The sequence below is a fragment of the Anolis carolinensis genome, unplaced genomic scaffold (genome assembly GCF_035594765.1).
Source record: "Anolis carolinensis isolate JA03-04 unplaced genomic scaffold, rAnoCar3.1.pri scaffold_9, whole genome shotgun sequence".
Classification (NCBI taxonomy): domain Eukaryota; kingdom Metazoa; phylum Chordata; class Lepidosauria; order Squamata; family Dactyloidae; genus Anolis; species Anolis carolinensis.
This window is the reverse complement of record NW_026943820.1, coordinates 4,917,124-4,935,527: the sequence shown is the minus strand read 5'-3', so window position 1 is coordinate 4,935,527 and position 18,404 is coordinate 4,917,124. Positions and strand designations below refer to the sequence as shown.

Below are 18,404 nucleotides of genomic sequence, written 5' to 3'. Positions count from 1 at the left end.
GCTTCTTGAAAGCTTCTTTTAACAAGATGACTGTCTGGGTTGGGGGTGGCACTTGTGTGTATGATCACTGCTCTTGATAAGGGGTCAAAAGATGTCAGGAGCTCACGCAGGGGAGGAGGACACCTGAGACCAGGTAGGAAAAGCCCCTTCATAAATCAGGGCCTGTTTAATGCACAGAAAGGCTGTAGGCTCCTGACTGGAGGACTGGCCCAAAGCCTCTGCCTCCTTCTGCCTCTGCCTTCTTCTTCTTCCAGACCAGGGTCTCCAGCTGCCATTGTTCCAAAGGACCGAGCCTGTTGGTTCTGCTACGTGGGAGTAGAGACGAACCCTGCGGGGCCCTGGCCCAAGGCGTGGCCCAGGACGGAGGTCTCCATTGGCTTGAAGCCCAGATTGTCCAAAGGGAACCCGAAGGCCGTTAGCTTGGCCTCGTAAGTCCGCAGCAAGTCGTTGTGCGCCTGCAGAAAGAGGTGGAGCACACACGGTTATAATTACTGAACCGCCCCAAATATAAACACCAGAGTAAGGTCTGGAGGTCTAATGAGGCCTGTTAATAGGCCTTTGGAGACAGAAATGGCTCCTTCCCCAGCCTCTGTGGCTCTTACCTTGCATATTCTGGCCAGCTCGTACTGCAGGTCTTTGATGGCATTGTTTTTGGAATCGAGCACGTCCTGAAAAAAGATGATTGGCTTAGACTACATGTATCCAACTCAAGGCCCCCGAGACGAATCTGTCCCTCCATGTCCTTTTATGTGGCCCTCTTCCAGATAATAATAACCTTATTTTTATATCCCGCCTCCATCTCCCCGAAGGGACTTGGGGCGGCTCAAATGGGGCCAAGCCCAGGTTGTTACAAACATGATAAAAGGCACAACAATATAAAAGCAAATCTATAAAACATATTGAAATCGCAATTGCAATAAAACATAGTTAGATAAAAACCTGGGAAAGCTCATAAAAATGAACTGAGCCGGAAAAAGTGCTTACAGTGAAGTAAATAACCCGAGACTGTTATCATGGTTAGGGGCTTGGGATGAGGTAAACATGAGAACTATTTCCAACTGAAGGAATAGAGTAAAGTGCAACAGAGATCTTGTTGATCCACAAAACAAACCCTAAGCATAGGGGTGAGCACCAAAGGCCTGTTGGAAGAGCCAAGTTTTCAGGCTCTTCCTAAAAGTTAGAAGGGTAGGGGTTTGCCTAATCTCCCTGGCGAGAGAGTTCCAGAGCCGGGGAGCCACCATGGAAGAGGCCCTCTCCCGCGTCCCCACCAACCACGATTGTGAAGGTGGTGATGCTGATCTACAACTCTTGTATTGCTCATCATTAGACATCATGACTATAGCTGATGACAGTTGGGATACAGGAACATCTAAAAGTCTGCGGTTTACTCTGTGGGCTTTGAATTGAGATACAAGACTTCTGGGTAGGATGCCTGACTTTAAAATGTCCTTTAGCCTTTTTCCAACCTCAGAGCTGCATGTGCTGCTGGGTTGCAGTCTCCATTATCCCCAAATAATCCAAAGGGATGGGAGTTGTCATTCCATAACATCTTGGAACTCAAAAGTAAAGAGCACGGACAACTATGTTTAAAAATATATATTACAGTTGGTCCTCTCTCTGTCTCCACGGATTCTTCATCCGTGGATTCAACAGCCCTTTGAAGGCAACCATAATAAGGTTGATGAAAATGGGTTTGACAGCTCTAAGTTAGATTACAGGTTTTTTCGACTACAGTCCCCAGCATCCATGGCTAGAAGGGACAGCAGGAGGTTTTGGGAACTGTGGTCCAAAGAAGGCATGTTTCTAAGATGTGTCTATCTGACCCAGCAGATGAAAGTTCCTTTGGTTCCCAGGGGAAGGGGATAGCGGAAGGGCACCAATCTCTTCTCTGCTGCTGGGGGACTGCTGCCTTTTTTGGTGCCAGACTTCTGGGGGTAAGGGACAGCAATGGAGTGAGGAAGTTCCTTGCGGAGGTGCTTTGTGCCTGAGCAGCGGCAGCTGAGCCCTGGAATGCGGAAGCCTCAAGGCGGAGGCAGCTGAGGGAGAGAGGGGCTCCTCTGCCCTGCGCCTCTCGTGTTACTGGCGCCAGAAGGGCTTGGAATGTCTCAGAAAGCAGAGCCCCTTCCCAGGTCCCCAGAGGCTGAAATTTCCATGCCAAGAAGCCACTGGGATGTCCGCAGTCCCCTTGACCGCTTGGTGGCCGCCCTTGAACAGGACACCTGGCTCAGTGGGGAAGGGGCTGGAGCATGGGAGGGCTCCTGAAACAAAGGATCACTTAGCCCAAGCATGGGCCAACTTCAGCCCTCCCTCCAGGTATTTTGGACTTCAGTTCCCACAATTCCACAAATTATTGTGGGAGTTGAAGTCCAAAACACCTGGTAGGAGAGCCCAAGTTGGCCCATGCCTGGACTAGCCCCATTTCTTCCACTGGCTGGAAGGGGACATACATAACTATAAGAGTAAATAAAACCATCTAGATATAGTTTCATGGGAAGTGGCCTACCTCCAGCTTGCGGGTGACAATACTGAGGGCGGCGGGGTCAAGGTTGGAAGCGGCCAGGACCTCATTGAGCTGGACCTCCTTCTTCTCCAGGATGTTGGCCAGGCCCAGCAGCTTCCGCTCCAGAAGCAGATTCTTGAAGCCCGTCTTCTGCTGCACTTCGTTGATGGCCTTGGTGAACTTTCGGTACAGCTCATCCCGCTCTTCCTGAACCTGCCAGAGGCAACCGGCAACACACACACAACACACAAATATACATATTTACAGGTCAAAGACAGCAGTGAAAGACGCCCAGAGAAAGATCATTTTCTGGACTCCAATTGAAAGCTGCAGTCTAAAAAGAGACCTATCAAGCATCTAGGAACACTTGCTGCGCATTCCCCTTATTATCCTTAAGCCTGATCCCCTTCCATCTTCCTCAAGGCATGCCCCTTACAGACACTCCCTGAATGACAGGTTGCTAATCAGCATCTGCAATAGCCAAGTATAAACGAGCCCGTCGTCCTAACGAGTCAAGCTCTCATCCCCTGGATACAATGGAAATTGGAGCAGCCGTGTAAGTCATACAGCAAAACACAAAAAAGTTTTTTGGGCCAACTCCAAAGCAGAAAAGCACCCCACAAAGCAGTGAATTACATACCAGACACAAATGTTTCCCAGGAAGGAGCTCCACTCAATGACTGGAGAACCTTGATAGAAGTATTTTACCCCACTGTGGCCCCAGGCTGACCGAAACCCCATCTTCTCAGATGCTGAGGTCCGCCACAGTCTCATGGAAGGCCCTTGTTTGTTCCCTACCTTGCTGAATCTCTGCTGCAGCACTTCGTGCTCCCACTGCAGGTCCTTCAGCTCCTTCTCGGTGACTTTCAGGCGGGCACTGATGCTCTGCACAGGGAAGGGAAGGGGTTGAGAGCAATTCCTGGGGCCAAGAAAATCCCACAGAAAGTCCCTTTGTGTCCCCAAGAGTCTGTGATTTTCTGATAGCAAGTGAAAAACTATTCATTCAATCAGGCTATTATGTGCATTAGGTAATTTATGTGCATTGTTTTTATACTTAGGTCACTGTGTATATATTTATGTATTGTTGTTTATAAGCAGCACTTCTGTGAGCTGTCCCGAGTCCCTTTGGGGAGATGATGGCAGGGTATAAATAAAGATGATTTATTATTATCATTATTATTATTATTGACACAAAGACATAGTATGACACAGCAAACAAGATCTATATGCTGGCTATTATTATTATTATTATTATTATTATTATTATTATTATTATTATTATTATTTTATGATGACACAGCAAACAAGATAGATATGGCTGGATTTCGTATCACAAAATCACAAGTCGAACACTTCCCAAGTGTCTAGGACTGTGTGATGTATTTTCGGATGATGCGTACAGATCCCAGTAGGGTGGCCTTTTGCAGTTGGCATTATTATTATTACTATTAAAGTGGCCTTTAAAAATCAATCTGCAAATAGATAAATAAATGCAGAGATATCTTTCACTACTTGGAAGCACACAAAGGAAGCAAATAATATTATCATTGTTATTCAGGGGGCAGGGCAGGCCTGGTCCCTGTGAACGCTGAACTAAGGGTCCTACCGCCAGCATCCTCTTGTCCTTCTGGTAATGGGCCAGCTTCCTCTGCAGCTCAGCCACTTCGTCTCGCGCTCGCTGCAGGGGCTCCACCAGCCTCTTGTTCTGGAGCATCACTTCCGCCATCTCCTTCTCCAAATGTTCCTCCTTCTTCTTCATCTCCTCCATTTGCTCCTGTATTCCAAGGCAGAATAAAGCTGGGCACCAGGCCTCACTCACTTCAAGGGCCATCCAGTCCAACCCAATTCTGCCATACAAGGACCCACAGCTAAAAGATGCCCACCAAACTCTGCTTAAAGACTTCCAAAGGGGGAGAGTCCGCCACCTTCCAACTGCAGATGGTGAAACTTCAAGAAATAGTTGCTCTTAAACAACAGCTCCACATTCATCACCCCAAACAAAGAAGAAAAGTTCCTCCCTCCTTCCCTTTTATTACCTGATACTTCCTTTTGTGGAGTTACCTTGAGGGTGTTGATCAATGCCAGGTTGTTCAGGGTGACGTCATTGTAGTAGTTCTTGATGTCGCTGAAAGCCTTCTCGTGGTTCTTCATTAGGGTGCTGATCTGCCCATTCTTCCGCTCTTCGATCTCGTGGATTTCTGTCTTCCTGCGCAGGTCCAGCTCATCTCTCAGCACTCGCATCTTCTTCTCGTACTTGGCCTCGATCTCTGGAGAAGCAGCAGCAAAAGCAAGCTTAACAGTCCCAGCAAACAGGAGCTGATGCCATGGTGGGAGCCCTTCCAGAGCGCTTTCTCTTGCGTGGACCCCAGCTCTGGAATGCCTTTCCCCTGGAGCTCTGATATTATTGACACTGTTGATGGCTTCATTCCATCGCCAAGTTAAAACATGGTTCCTTATCAAAGCTTTTGGGGGCTAATACTTTTGCCAAAATCTGTACATACTGTCTCCAACTTACAAACATCTGAGTTACAAATGACTCCTAGTTAAAAACAGGGGTGAGACAACAGGAAGTGAAAGAAATCTGCTCCTCAGAAGAGAAATTCACTCCTGAAAGAGTTATTATCATGGAGAAAATGTGTCTCCACTGAAACTCTCTCACCAATCCTTGTTTCCACCACAAGCCACATTTTTCAAAATTCCATTCTCACAGGGACAGAAAGGGAAGTGAAATTTTCTGAACAGGGGCCCAGATAGCAAATCAAACGCTGTAGTGTGTTAACCCTTCCCTATGTTATCCAAAGCTTATATAGATAAGAGAGGCTGGAGTTACACTTTTAAAATGTCCCTGTTCAAACTTACAAACAAATGTAACTTAAGAACAAATCTACAGAAACTGTTTTGTTCGTAACTTGTGGACTGCCTGTACATGTCAATTATAAAAAAAAAACCTGTTTAAAATATTTTCAGTTGTTAAATTCTGGAACATACTCTTTAGTTATGAATAGGTTTTAATCAGTTTAAAGGGTTTTAACTGTTTACTTTTAATAGTTAATATTTAAATCCATTTTAATATTTATATATTTAGGTTTTAAATGGCATTGTATTGGTTTTAATGTGAGCTGCTTTTGAGTCTTTTTTTAAGAGAGAAAAAGTGGGAAACTAATAATAATAAAAATAACAACAACAACAATAATACGATGATGATTATGATTATGATGGTGATGATTCCTTTCTGTCAAAAATGTTTATGTTGTTCGATACTGACGTTGCCTGAGATGTTGTTATACAGGGTCAAGATAAAAACATTTTAATAAATAATGAAGAAGCAAATACCCATATTTACTGAATCTGCTGCACCACTGAATCTAATGTACACCTCAATTTTCAAAACCCTGAAACTGAAAAAAAGTATTTTCTGGCAAAAATGAACTTTTTGTAATTTGGCCCAAAAATGTGTGCATTACCGTTGCTGCCTGCATAGAATTCTTTCCTTAAAAACAAAGTGTTGAAGCACCAAAGCTGTCAACAATGCAAAAGAAACCCTTGGGACGTGTCTATGCTGCAGAATGAATCCAATTTAACTGCCTTGGTTCAATGCTATGGGTTCATGGGGGCTGCCAAAGAATGCTGATGCCTCACCAAACTACAAATCCTAGCATTACATGGCATTGAGTCATGACAGTTAAAGAGGAGCTCCAAGTACAGCTCCTGATGTTTCTTTCCCTTTTGCTTTGGCTCAGCACTAAAATTACCGTATTATGCACATCTAATTTAGAGTAATTTAGTCAAAAAAAGATGAGCATTAGATTTGAGTAAATACGGTAATAAATATGGTGGCCTGCTGGGCCTGGAGACAAGAAAGAGGCATCCTGGTGCAGACATCTTATTCCAAGGCTAGAACTGACCTTTTACTTCTCTCTCGAAGTCATTGCGCAGCCGTGTCGTCTCTTCTTGTTGTTTCTGCAGAGAAAGAGAAGAGGAAGAGGCTGGTTAGGGATGCTTCTTGCAGACATGGTCTCAGAGCTCATGAGTCTGATCTGTTTCGTTCTGAAAAGGAGTGAGGCTTAGTTCCAGGCTTCTCCATCTTGGGTCTGGAACCAAAACCCAAGGGCAGTCTGCATTCCAGACATACCAGGCGCAGGTTCTTCACCACCATCTCGTTGGCCAGCTCCTGCTCCTTCAACTCCACCTTCAGGGAGCGCATGTCCTTGCGCAGCTCCATCTCCTGGGACCGGTGGTCCTTCTGGGCCAGCTTCATGGAGACCGTCCCCTCCGCCTTCAGCTCTGTCAGATTGTTCTGGTGCTCGTATAGAAGGTGCTTCACCTTCTGTTTGTAGACCTGAAATGACAAAAGGGAGGCCAGGGCTCAGAACCACAGCGAGGAAAAGGTGCCTTTGAAGATTAGCTAGAATCTAGTCATCTAGCACAGCCACTGGGCCAGAATCCCTAAAAGAAAGTTACCAGTAATCTGATTGATACCCATTTGCAAAGGCAAAACTCAACTAAATATGGGTGGTTCAGTACTGTTCATAACTCCAAAAGTTGCAACAATGGGGACAAATTTCAACTGTTGGTTATATAAATTAGAGGAATGTTACCAGAAGTAGAAGTATGGTTATATAGTATTACAGTAGAGTCTCACTTATCCAAGCTAAACGGGCCGGCAGAAGCTTGGATAAGCGAATATCTTGGATAATAAGGCGGGATTAAGGAAAAGCGAATAAACATCAAATTAGGTTATGATTTTACAAATTAAGCACCAAAACATCATGTTATACAACAAATTTGACAGAAAAAGTAGTTCAATATGCAGTAATGTTATGTTGTAATTACTGTATTTACAAATTTAGCACCAAAACATCGTAATGTTTTGAAAACATTGACTACAAAAATGGCTTGGATTATCCAGAAGCTTGGATAAGTGAGGCTTGGATAAGTGAAACTCTATTGTATCTAGAGATAGCAGGATAATAAGAAATTAAAATCAAAAGACAGTGAGTGTGAGCTTCATAGAACTGTTCCTGTAGTTGTATGTTTAGTATGTATACATTAGTGTAGGTATGTGTTGAGTTAGTATGTGTTTTTAAAGTAATAATAATAATAATAATAATAACAATAATTGTATTTGTTACCTGCCTCTCTTTCTTAAAGGTTGGAGGCAGGGTACAACACAGTCAAAACACACCAACATAAAAAGGAGTTAAAACACTGAATGAGTGGGAGCGTCATAGATCTGTTCCTGTAATTGTGTATTTAGTATGTGTGCATTAGTGTAGGTATCTGTTGGGTTAGTGTGTGACTTTTTAAAGATTTAGTCTGCAAAATTTATAACAACAACAACAACAACAACAACAACAACAACAACAACAACAACAACACATTGTATTTGTTACCTGCCTCTCTCTCTTAAAGGCTGGAGGCAGGGTACAACACAGTCAAAACACATCAACATAAAAAGGAGTTAAAACACTGAATGAGTGGGAGCTTCATAGATCTGTTCCTGTAATTGTGTATTTAGTATGTGTGCATTAGTGTAGGTATCTGTTGGGTTAGTGTGTGACTTTTTAAAGATTTAGTCTAAAAAATGTATTATAATAATAATAATAACAACAACAACAATAATAATACATTGTATTTGATACCTGCCTCTCTCTCTTAAAGGCTGGAGGCAGGGTACAACACAGTCAAAACACATCAACATAAAAAAGAGTTAAAACACTGAATGAGTGGGAGCTTCATAGATCTGTTCCTGTAATTGTGTATTTAGTATGTGTGCATCAGTGTAGGTATCTGTTGGGTTAGTGTGTGACTTTTTTAAGATTTAGTCTGCAAAATTTATAATAATAATAATAATAATAATAATAATAATAATAATAATAATAATAATAACAACAACAACAACAATAATACATTGTATTTGTTACCTGCCTCTTCTAACGGCTGGAGGCAGGGTACTACACAGTCAAAACACATCAATATAAAACACAGTCAAAACACATCAAAAATGCATACAACAAAATACATATATCAAAATACACCACTATAAGAAGTATACACCAAAACACATGGCACACGGACCAAGATACAGTGGCAATAGAATGCAAACCCAAAACTCATGGTTCAAAATTGATTAGATTGCCGAAAAAGATGGGATGTAACCTCTCTTCATCCTCACCTTGATCTCGACTTGGTGACGCTCCTCGGCTTCCTCCATCTCCCGGTCCTTGTTGCGCAGTTCGGCCTTCTTCTCGTCCAGCTGCCGCCGGGTGATTTCCCAGAAGGTGTGGATCTTGTCCCTTTCCAGCTGAAAGTAGTTGCGCTCCTCTCTCTCACGGTCCAGCTCCTCCCGGATCCTCCCCATGTGCTCCTCCAACTGCAGAACCAAGAAAAGCGGGTCAGCTCATGGCAGGGATGGGGCAGATAGGGAGGCCATTGACACCGTCACCGGTCATGTGCTTTGCCTGACACATAAGCTGATGCTATAGGCAAATGTGTGTGGAATGAATTAGTGGATTAGATGAAAAGTAGAACTATGATTATATAGCATTTGTTAAATAGTGTTTCCTAAAGGTGTTTTGAACTTCATCTTCCAGAAGTCTCAGTTGTCTTTGACCAATATTCAGGAATTCTGGGAGCAGAAGTACAAAACATTTAGAAGACTAGAGTTTGGGAAACACTGATCCAAAGGGAGTAGGAAAAAAGGAGAGCTAGATAAAAAGACGGTAAGTATGAGAGGTTTGTATGATAAGTATAACAACACTATGTAACACTATTTTTGTTCCTTGGTTATAAATGTTATTTCCTAATTGGTTCTATCACAAAAATATGAAAAAGGTTTATTAAACTGCAGAAACTTTGCAGGACACCCTACAGCACATTTAGCTCTAATTTTTCAATGAATATCTGATAGAGTCTCAAACAATTCAATATAGTTTGTGACAGCCACAAAAACAAACTTTCTGGAGTAGAATAACTTCTTCCAAAGTAAGTATCGCCCAATTAGATAGGAAGTAACACTTTCAAACCAGGAACAGAAAAAATTTCACATTTTGCTACATAGTGTAATAACCATTTATTTATTATTCTCCTCTCCTTGCAGCTCATAGCAGGGTGCAACATAGTTAAAACAGCGAGCAAAGCACTGTTATAGTATACATAACAAACACATGCTGCTAAAATGTAGCTCAAAACATACTGATAAAATGCACAAGTTTAAACTGACTGGGTAGGACAGGTTTGGCAGATTTGTGTTTAGCATGAGCATAACAGTGAAGAGATGTATTAGGTTTAGATTTAGTGGTAGTTTAAGCATTATGCAAACCTTTCTTTGTATTGTTTATTGGCCCTCTTTCATTTCTGAATAAAAATGTAGTCAAGAAAAGAAAGGGAGCGCTGAAGACCTTGCCCTCCTTTCCGGCTGCTCACCTGTTCCTTGGTCATTCCTTCGGGCGGGAGGACATCCACCAGGGCCTGCCCTTTCCCTTTGCCCTTCTTGCCGCCTTTCTTCTCCCCTTTCTTTTTCGGTGCCTGAAAGGGGAGGTGGGAGAGAAAAAATGATGAAAAGAGGGAAAGACTGTGTCCTAGGCCTGGAGAGAAACAATACGGACCCATCCTGATACCCCTCAGGATGAATCTACACTGCCATATTATCCAGTTTCCAGATCCAGGTTATCTGCTTTAAACTGGAGTATCTGGCAATGTAGACCAGGCATGGGCAACTTTGGCCCTCCTATTGGCTGTTAGGAGTTCTGGGAGTTGAAGTCCAAAACACCCAGACGGCTCAAGTTGGCCCATGCCTACTCTAAAGGGAGCAGGATAATCTACCTACCTACCTACCTACCTATATTTTATGTATATAGTAGAGTCTCACTTATCCAACATTCGCTTCTCCAATGTTCTGGATTATCCAACGCAGTTTGCCTCCCACCCCGATCCACAGCTGTTTCTCTAGGCAGCAAGGACTGAATTTTTTTTAATGATTTTTATTGCTTTTCAAGTGTTATTTACAGCAAAAGCGAGGAAAACAAAAGCATGGGGGGTAATGTGGGGGAAATAAAGGAGATAAGTAGGTGAAAGGACAGAAAGATTGAGTAAAATCAGAAGAAAAGACAAAAAATGGGTGTTGATTTCCCATTGTCCTCTTGAAGAGTTTGATTTTGAAGTATTCCGGTGTCTGTTTTATTGTCCAGTTGACTCTTCTATGGTAGTTATCTTTCATAACTGAACTGAACTTTTTACAGTGTTGTTACTGTAAGTTAATTTTATGCAATTCTATCTTCATTTGCAGTCAATTTATTAGTAGTCAAAGTTTTTGTAGTCAATGTCTTCAATACATTACGATGTTTTGGTGCTAAATTTGTAAATACAGTAATTACTACAGAATGTTATTGTGCACCGAATTGCTTTTTCTGTTGATTTGTTGTAAAACATGATGTTTTTGGTGCTTAATTTGTAAAATCATAAAGTAATTTGACATTTAATAGGCTTTTCCTTAACCTCTCCTTATTATCCAACATTTTTGCCTATCCAATGTTCTGCCAGCCCGTTTATGTTGGATAAGTGAGACTCTACTGTATTATAAAAGTGAACGCATGTATGCAGTGGTGTATGTTTGCGACAGCTTTCCTATTGACTCCCACTTCCACAGACCACTGAAACCCCGACAAATGATGGACCCGAACCAAACTTTAGAATCATAGAATCATAGAATAGTAGAGTTGGAAGAGACCACATGGGCCATCCAGTCCAACCCCCTGCTAAGAAGCAGGAAATCGCATTCAAAGCACCCCCGACAGAATGCGATTTCCTGCTTCTTTGCACACAGACCCCCCCAAAACCCACTTTACATTCTGGTGAGGTTTGTAGGAGGATCACCATTGATGATGGATTTGAAGTACCTTCAACCGCTTCAGCTTCCACAGACCATTGCGACCCACTTCAATAACAGACCTGGACCAAACTTGGGACACAGATCCCCCTCCAAATGACCCTGGTTTGGTTTGGAGAGGAAGGACCCTGGATGATGGGAGTTTCAGTACCTTCACCCACATCCAGAGACTACTGTAAACCCCATCAGCCATGGATCTGTACCATATTTGGTACACAGACCCCCCCATGACCCACGTTACACCCTGGTGAAGTTTGGGGAAGGGTGGACCATGGACGATAGGATTTGCAGTTCCTTCACCCACATCCAAAGACTACTGCTAACCTCATAAGCCATGGATCTGCACGAATTTCTAATGGGTCCATTTATAACATCCAAAAACAAACAATGCCTTTTTTCAAATAGCCTGGCCATCGGCCAACTTCAGTCCTCCATGTGTTTTGGACTTCAACTCCCACAATTCCTAAACACTTGGAGGGCCAAAGTTGGCCCATGCCTGGGTTAGTGTGTGTGTGTTTTTTTAAGTTTTAGTCTGCAAGATTAAAAACAATGAAATAATAATAAAAAGTCAAAACAAATGCATAAAACAAAATACATCACTATAAAAAGCAAACACCGAATGTAGTACAATGACGAAGATACAATGGTATGAGAATGCAAACCCAGAAATTCATAGTTCAAAGTTGACTTTGAAAAGATGGGATGAAATAATAATAATAATAATGATAATGATAATAATAATAGTATAGTAGAGTCTCACTTATCCAACATTCGCTTATCCAACGTTCTGGATTATCCAACGCATTTTTGTAGTCAATGTTTTCAATACATGGTGATATTTTGGTGCTAAATTCGTAAATACAGTAATTACTACATAGCATTACTGCGTATTGAACTACCTTTTCTGTCAAATTTGTTGTATAACATGATGTTTTGGTGCTTAATTTGTAAAATCATAACCTAATTTGATGTTTAATAGGCTTTTCCTTAATCCCTCCTTATTATCCAACATATTCGCTTATCCAACGTTCTGCTGGCCCGTTTACGTTGGATAAGTGAGACTCTACTGTATTATTAGTCTGCAAGATTAAAAATAATGAAATAACAGTAATAAAAAGTCAAAACACATCAACAAAAAATGCATATAACAAAATACATCACTATAAAAAGCAAACACCAAAACACGTACCGGTAGTACAAGGGCCAAGATACAATGGCATGAGAAAGAAAACCCAAAAATTCATCGTTTAAAGTTGACTTTGAAAAGATGGGATGAAATAATAATAATACTGATAATAATAATAATAATAATAATAATAATATTATCTTCCTCTTCCTGAGGGTTACAATATCATTAAAACATGTGATAAAACACTGTTAAACATATGTTTCTCTTTTCTTTTTTGAAATTTGGTTCCCAGGATCCACCAAGTCCATCTTTGTTGTATTAAAATATCTCTAAGGACGACAAATCCCAAAACTGCCTGTCTCTACACTGTAGAATTAATGAAGTTTTGCCCCCACTTGAATGGTCAGGGCTCAGTGCAATGGGATCCTGGGAGTCATAGGCCCTTTCTATGCTGCCATACAAAGTCCAGATTATCTGCTTTGAAATGGATTATATGGCAGTGTAGACTCAAATAATCCAGTTCAAAGCAGGTTTATTATTATTTATTATTTATTTATTTAATACATTTATATCCCGCCCTTCTCACCCCGAAGGGGACTCAGAGCAGCTTACAAATTAAATTTACCTACAATATTATATTATTAGCAATAAATTACCATATTGTACTACAGTAGAGTCTCACTAATCCAAGCCTCGCTTATCCAAGCCTCTGGATTATCCAAGCCATTTTTGTAGTCAATGTTTTCAATATATCATGATATTTTGGTGCTAAATTAATAAATATGGTAATTAAAACATAACATTACTGTGTATTGAACTATTTTTTTTGTCAAATTTGTTGTATAACATGATGTTTTGGTGCTTAATTTGTAAAATCATAACCTAATTTGATGTTTAATAGGCTTTTCCTTAATCCCTCCTTATTATCCAAGATATTCGCTTATCCAAGCTTCTGCCGGCCCGTTTAGCTTGGATAAGTGAGACTCTACTGTATATATATATATATATATTGTAATATTATTAATAATATTAAAGGTTATATATAATATATAATTAATATTATTATATTGTATTATTAATATTATATTGTATTACAAAATAGTATTATTAATATTATATGCATATACAATATATTATAATATTATATATTATTGTAAATTATATTGTATATATATATGTATAATAATAGATAATCTGGATTGTCTGCTTTGATAATCTGGATTATATGGCAGCGTAGAAGGGCCTGTAGTTTCACAAGGCCGTCTCTGTCCAGAGATGCAAACTACCTCCAATGGCTCCATAACAGGGAGCCACAGCAGTTAAAGTGGGATTAAACCGCATTAAATCGATAGTGAGGCTTCCCCTGTATTCTCAACACTCAAACCACGTCATAGTCACTTTCTCAGCTACTAAGGTGGGTCATTTACACAACCTACATCATAATAACAGCAATAACTCTCTCCCTCACAACGGAGAAACTCACCATGGCGACCGCTTCAGTGCCTCTCCAGAGGACTAGGCCCAGAGTCTCCTGGTTGCCGAGCAACCGCAGCCCAAATCTCGCGAGAGAGTCTGCTGAGCCTTAGCCCCGCCCCTGGCAACGAGGCCCCGCCCATAGCAACGGGGAGAAGGACATAATTTGCATCCTGCAATGGGCACAGGCTTTGATTCATGCCCAAAACTATTTAAAATATTATATATGACGTAATAATATAATAATATTTTCTACCAAGTCTCACAATTATGTTTCATATAATACTTTGTCATAATATATTACATATAATAATATTATTTGATATTATAATATATTGTTATTATATATTATATTACAATATATATAATATAATTTTATTCTAGATGCTATTGTAATCTATTTTATTGTATTACAATATGTTATTATATATAATATTATATATTATAGATAATCAATTAAAATATATTCATACTTATAATTTATTATAATATATATAATATAATTCTAGATGCTATTGTAATCTATTTTACTGTATTACAATATGTTATTATATATAATATTATATATTATAGATAATCAATTAAATATATTCATACTTATAATTTATTATATTTAATATAATATAATTCTATATGCTATTGTAATATATTTTTATTGTATTACAATATATTAGTATATATAATAATATATTATATATTATAGAAAATCAATTAAAATATATTCATACTTATAATTTATTATAATATATATAATATAATATAATTTTATATGCTATTGTAACATGTTATTATTGTATCACAATATATAATATAGAATAAAATATTATATATTATATATGATCAACTAAAATATATGCAAACTAATAATTCATTATAATACTTTATAAGAATGATTATATTTTATTTATTATATATAATATATATTATTATATATAATAGCATATTTAATAATACTATTATAATATATTATATCTAATAATATTGTATTATTATATATTACAATATCAAATAATATTATTGTATTTAATACATTATAATAAAGTATTATAAAGTGTCTATGAAATATAATTGCATTTCATGGTGAGGCTTGGTATAATATATAATATAATAAATTATATAATAATATATTATATATTATAACGAGTCTCACTCTTGTAAAGCATCTATGAAATATAATGGCATTTCATAGTGACTTGTTACAATATAATATATAATAATAATAATAATAATAATAATAATAATATACTGAGTCTCACTCTTATAAAGCGTCTATGAAATATAATGGCATTTCATAGTGACTTGTTACAATATAATATATAATAATAATAATAATAATAATATACTGAGTCTCACTTTTATAAAGCGTCTATGAAAGATAATGGCATTTCATAGTGACTTGTTACAATATATATATATATATATATATATATATAATATTATATTGTTACAATATATAATATATTATAATCATTTATTATATATTATACCAAGCCTCACTATGAAATGCCATTATCTTTCATAGATGCTTTATATATATACATACACACATATAGTATGCTATATATAATATATATAATAAAGTATGATATAGCGTCTATGAAACATAATTGCATTTCATATTGAGATTTGGGTTTCCCCTCTCACTTGTCTCCTTATGTGCAAAAACAAAACAAAAAGGCATAATAACTGACTAATAGGCCCCATGTCAGAATTGTGGGTAGTCCAGTCCGGGTTTTACCTCATACCTTCAAGGAGCTTTCCAAGGTCCTGATCCACTAGCAGCCATTCAGCGCCTTAGAAGACTCCTTTGAAGTTCAAAGTAAAACCCGGAGTGGATTTCCTTCCTACAGACAGGTTCAAAGGCCAGGCCTTGAGTTCCTGCACTGATTCATAATTGATCCAAGTTATGGAAAAACTAGAACGGTTGGTAAACATTGCCCTTGAGGTTGAGAGAGTGTGACTCTTTAATATATTCCCATATCTGAGCGTCTATTTGAACCTTAGCTTCCAAAGTTAGGACCCTACATTCAAACTCGTAAACCTTGTCGACTCTCCAAAATATAAAATGTATGAATCAGTATAAACCTTTGGGGATTTAATCTGATTTGTTTTTAATACTAATTTTGTATAGTTTAAATTGCATTGTAATGCTTTTATTGCTAGCTGCTTTGAGTATCCTTATAGAGAGAAAAAGCAAGATATAAACACACATAATAATAATAATAATAATAATAATATTTTAAATTATATAGTAATGCATTTAATGTTAACCGCTTTGAGTCACCTTAGGGAAAGAAAAAGCAAGGATATAAATTAACATAATAATAATTATTATTAGAGGCTTACCATAATATATAAATAGGAGTCTCCTTGTGGAGAGAAAAAGTGGACTATAAATAAACACATTATTATTATTATTACTATCATCATTATAAACATTATTATTATTGGTTTTCCAAAATATATAAATAGGGGTCTCCTTGTGGAGAGAAAAAGTAAACTATAAATAAACTTAATAATAAATTATTATTATCATTATAAACATTATTATTGGTTTTCCAAAATATATAGATAGGAGTCTCCTTGTGGAGAGAAAAAGTGGACTATAAATAAACATAATAATAATAATAATAATAATAATAATAATAATAATAATAATAATAATTTATTAATATTGTTATTACCATTATAAACATTATTATTATTTTCCAAAATATATGAATAGGGGTCTCCTTGTGGAGAGAAAAAGTGGACTATAAATAAACATATTATTATTATTATCATCATTTTTATCATTTTTATTATTATCACCATCATCATAAACATTATTATTATTGGTTTTCCAAATTAAATAAATTGGAGTCTCCTTGTGGAGAGATAAAGTGGACTATAAATAAACATAATAATAATATATTATTATTATTATTATTATCATCATTATCATCATAAACATTATTATTATTGGTTTTCCAAAATATATACATAGGAGTCTCCTTGTGGAGAGAAAAAGTGGACCATAAATAAACATAATACTGAATAATAATAATAATAATAATATATTATTATTATTATTATTATTATTATTATTATTATTATCATTATAAACATTATTATTATTGGTTTTCCAAAATATATAAATAGGAGTCTCCTTGTGGAGAGAAAATGTGGACTATAAATAAACATAATAATACATTATTATTATCATTATCATTATCATCATCATCATCATTATAAACATTATTATTATTGGGTTGTTGTATGTCTTTCGGGCTGTGTGGCCATGTTCCAGAAGCATTCTCTCCTGACGTTTCGCCCACATCTATGGCAGGCATCCTCAGAGGTTGTGAGGTATTAATTATTATGAGGTAATAATTATTATTATTGGTTTTCCTAATTATATAAATAGGAATCTCCTTGTGGAGAGAAAAAGTGGACTATAAATAAACATAATAATACATTATTATTATTATCATTATCATCATCATCATTATTATTATCATTATGAATAGTATTATTATTAGTTTTCCAAAATAAATAGGAGTCTCCTTGTGGAGATAAAAAGTGGGATATTAATAATAATAATAATAATAATAATTGAAGTCAAAAATCAGAAACTCCTCAAAGCACAGCAGACAAAAAACCAGTACAAGAAAACCGCACTACAACCTAGAGCTGACAGCTGGCACAACAAAACATTGCATGGAAAGTTCCTTGACAAAATTGAAGGAAAAGCTGATAAGGAGAAGACCTGGCTCTGGCTCACGAATGGGACCCTGAAGAAGGAGACAGAAGGCCTGATCCTTGCAGCCCAGGAGCAAGACATCAGGACAAAGGCAATTCAGGCCAAGATCGAAAAATCAGCTGATGACCCAAAATGCAGACTGTGCAAGGAAACCGATGAAACCATTGATCATATCCTCAGCTGCTGTAAGAAAATTGCACAGACAGACTACAAACAGAGGCACAACTATGTGGCCCAAATGATTCATTGGAACCTATGCCTCAAGTATCACCTCCCAGCAGCAAAGAACTGGTGGGATCACAAACCTGCAAAGGTTGTGGAAAATGAGCACGCAAAGATACTGTGGGACTTCCGAATTCAGACTGACAAAGTTCTGGAACACAACACACCAGACATCACAGTTGTGGAAAAGAACAAGGTTTGGATCATTGATGTTGCCATCCCAGGTGACAGTCGCATTGACGAAAAACAACAGGAAAAACTCAGCCGCTCTCAGGACCTCAAGATTGAACTTCAAAGACTCTGGCAGAAACCAGTACAGGTGGTCCCGGTGGTGATGGGCACACTGGGTGCCGTGCCAAAAGATCTCAGCCGGCATTTGGAAACAATAGACATTGACAAAATTACGATCTGCCAACTGCAAAAGGCCACCCGACTGGGATCTGCACGCATC

General features: G+C 38.0%; 1 protein-coding gene across 3 annotated transcripts; it reads right to left on the bottom strand.

Annotated features, from left to right (window-relative positions):
* Positions 1 to 134: 134 nt before the first annotated feature.
* gas8 (growth arrest specific 8) lies at positions 135 to 14,179 on the bottom strand. 3 transcript variants are annotated; one of them, XM_062961706.1, is made up of 11 exons: positions 14,000 to 14,179; positions 9,926 to 10,015; positions 8,676 to 8,873; positions 6,633 to 6,839; positions 6,406 to 6,460; positions 4,562 to 4,767; positions 4,107 to 4,274; positions 3,299 to 3,385; positions 2,504 to 2,713; positions 603 to 668; positions 135 to 455 (listed from the first exon to the last, which is right to left on the bottom strand). In XM_062961706.1, the coding sequence occupies exons 1-11, from the start codon at positions 14,000 to 14,002 to the stop codon at positions 306 to 308; spliced, it is 1,440 nt and encodes a 479-aa protein (XP_062817776.1). In that variant the 5' UTR covers positions 14,003 to 14,179; the 3' UTR covers positions 135 to 305. The 3 variants fall into 3 exon arrangements, with proteins under 3 accessions (XP_062817776.1, XP_008121492.1, XP_062817777.1); XM_008123285.3 differs by having other exon boundaries at positions 9,926 to 10,027; positions 14,000 to 14,178; XM_062961707.1 differs by lacking the exon at positions 14,000 to 14,179 and adding an exon at positions 12,577 to 12,733 and having other exon boundaries at positions 9,926 to 10,027.
* Positions 14,180 to 18,404: the final 4,225 nt, after the last annotated feature.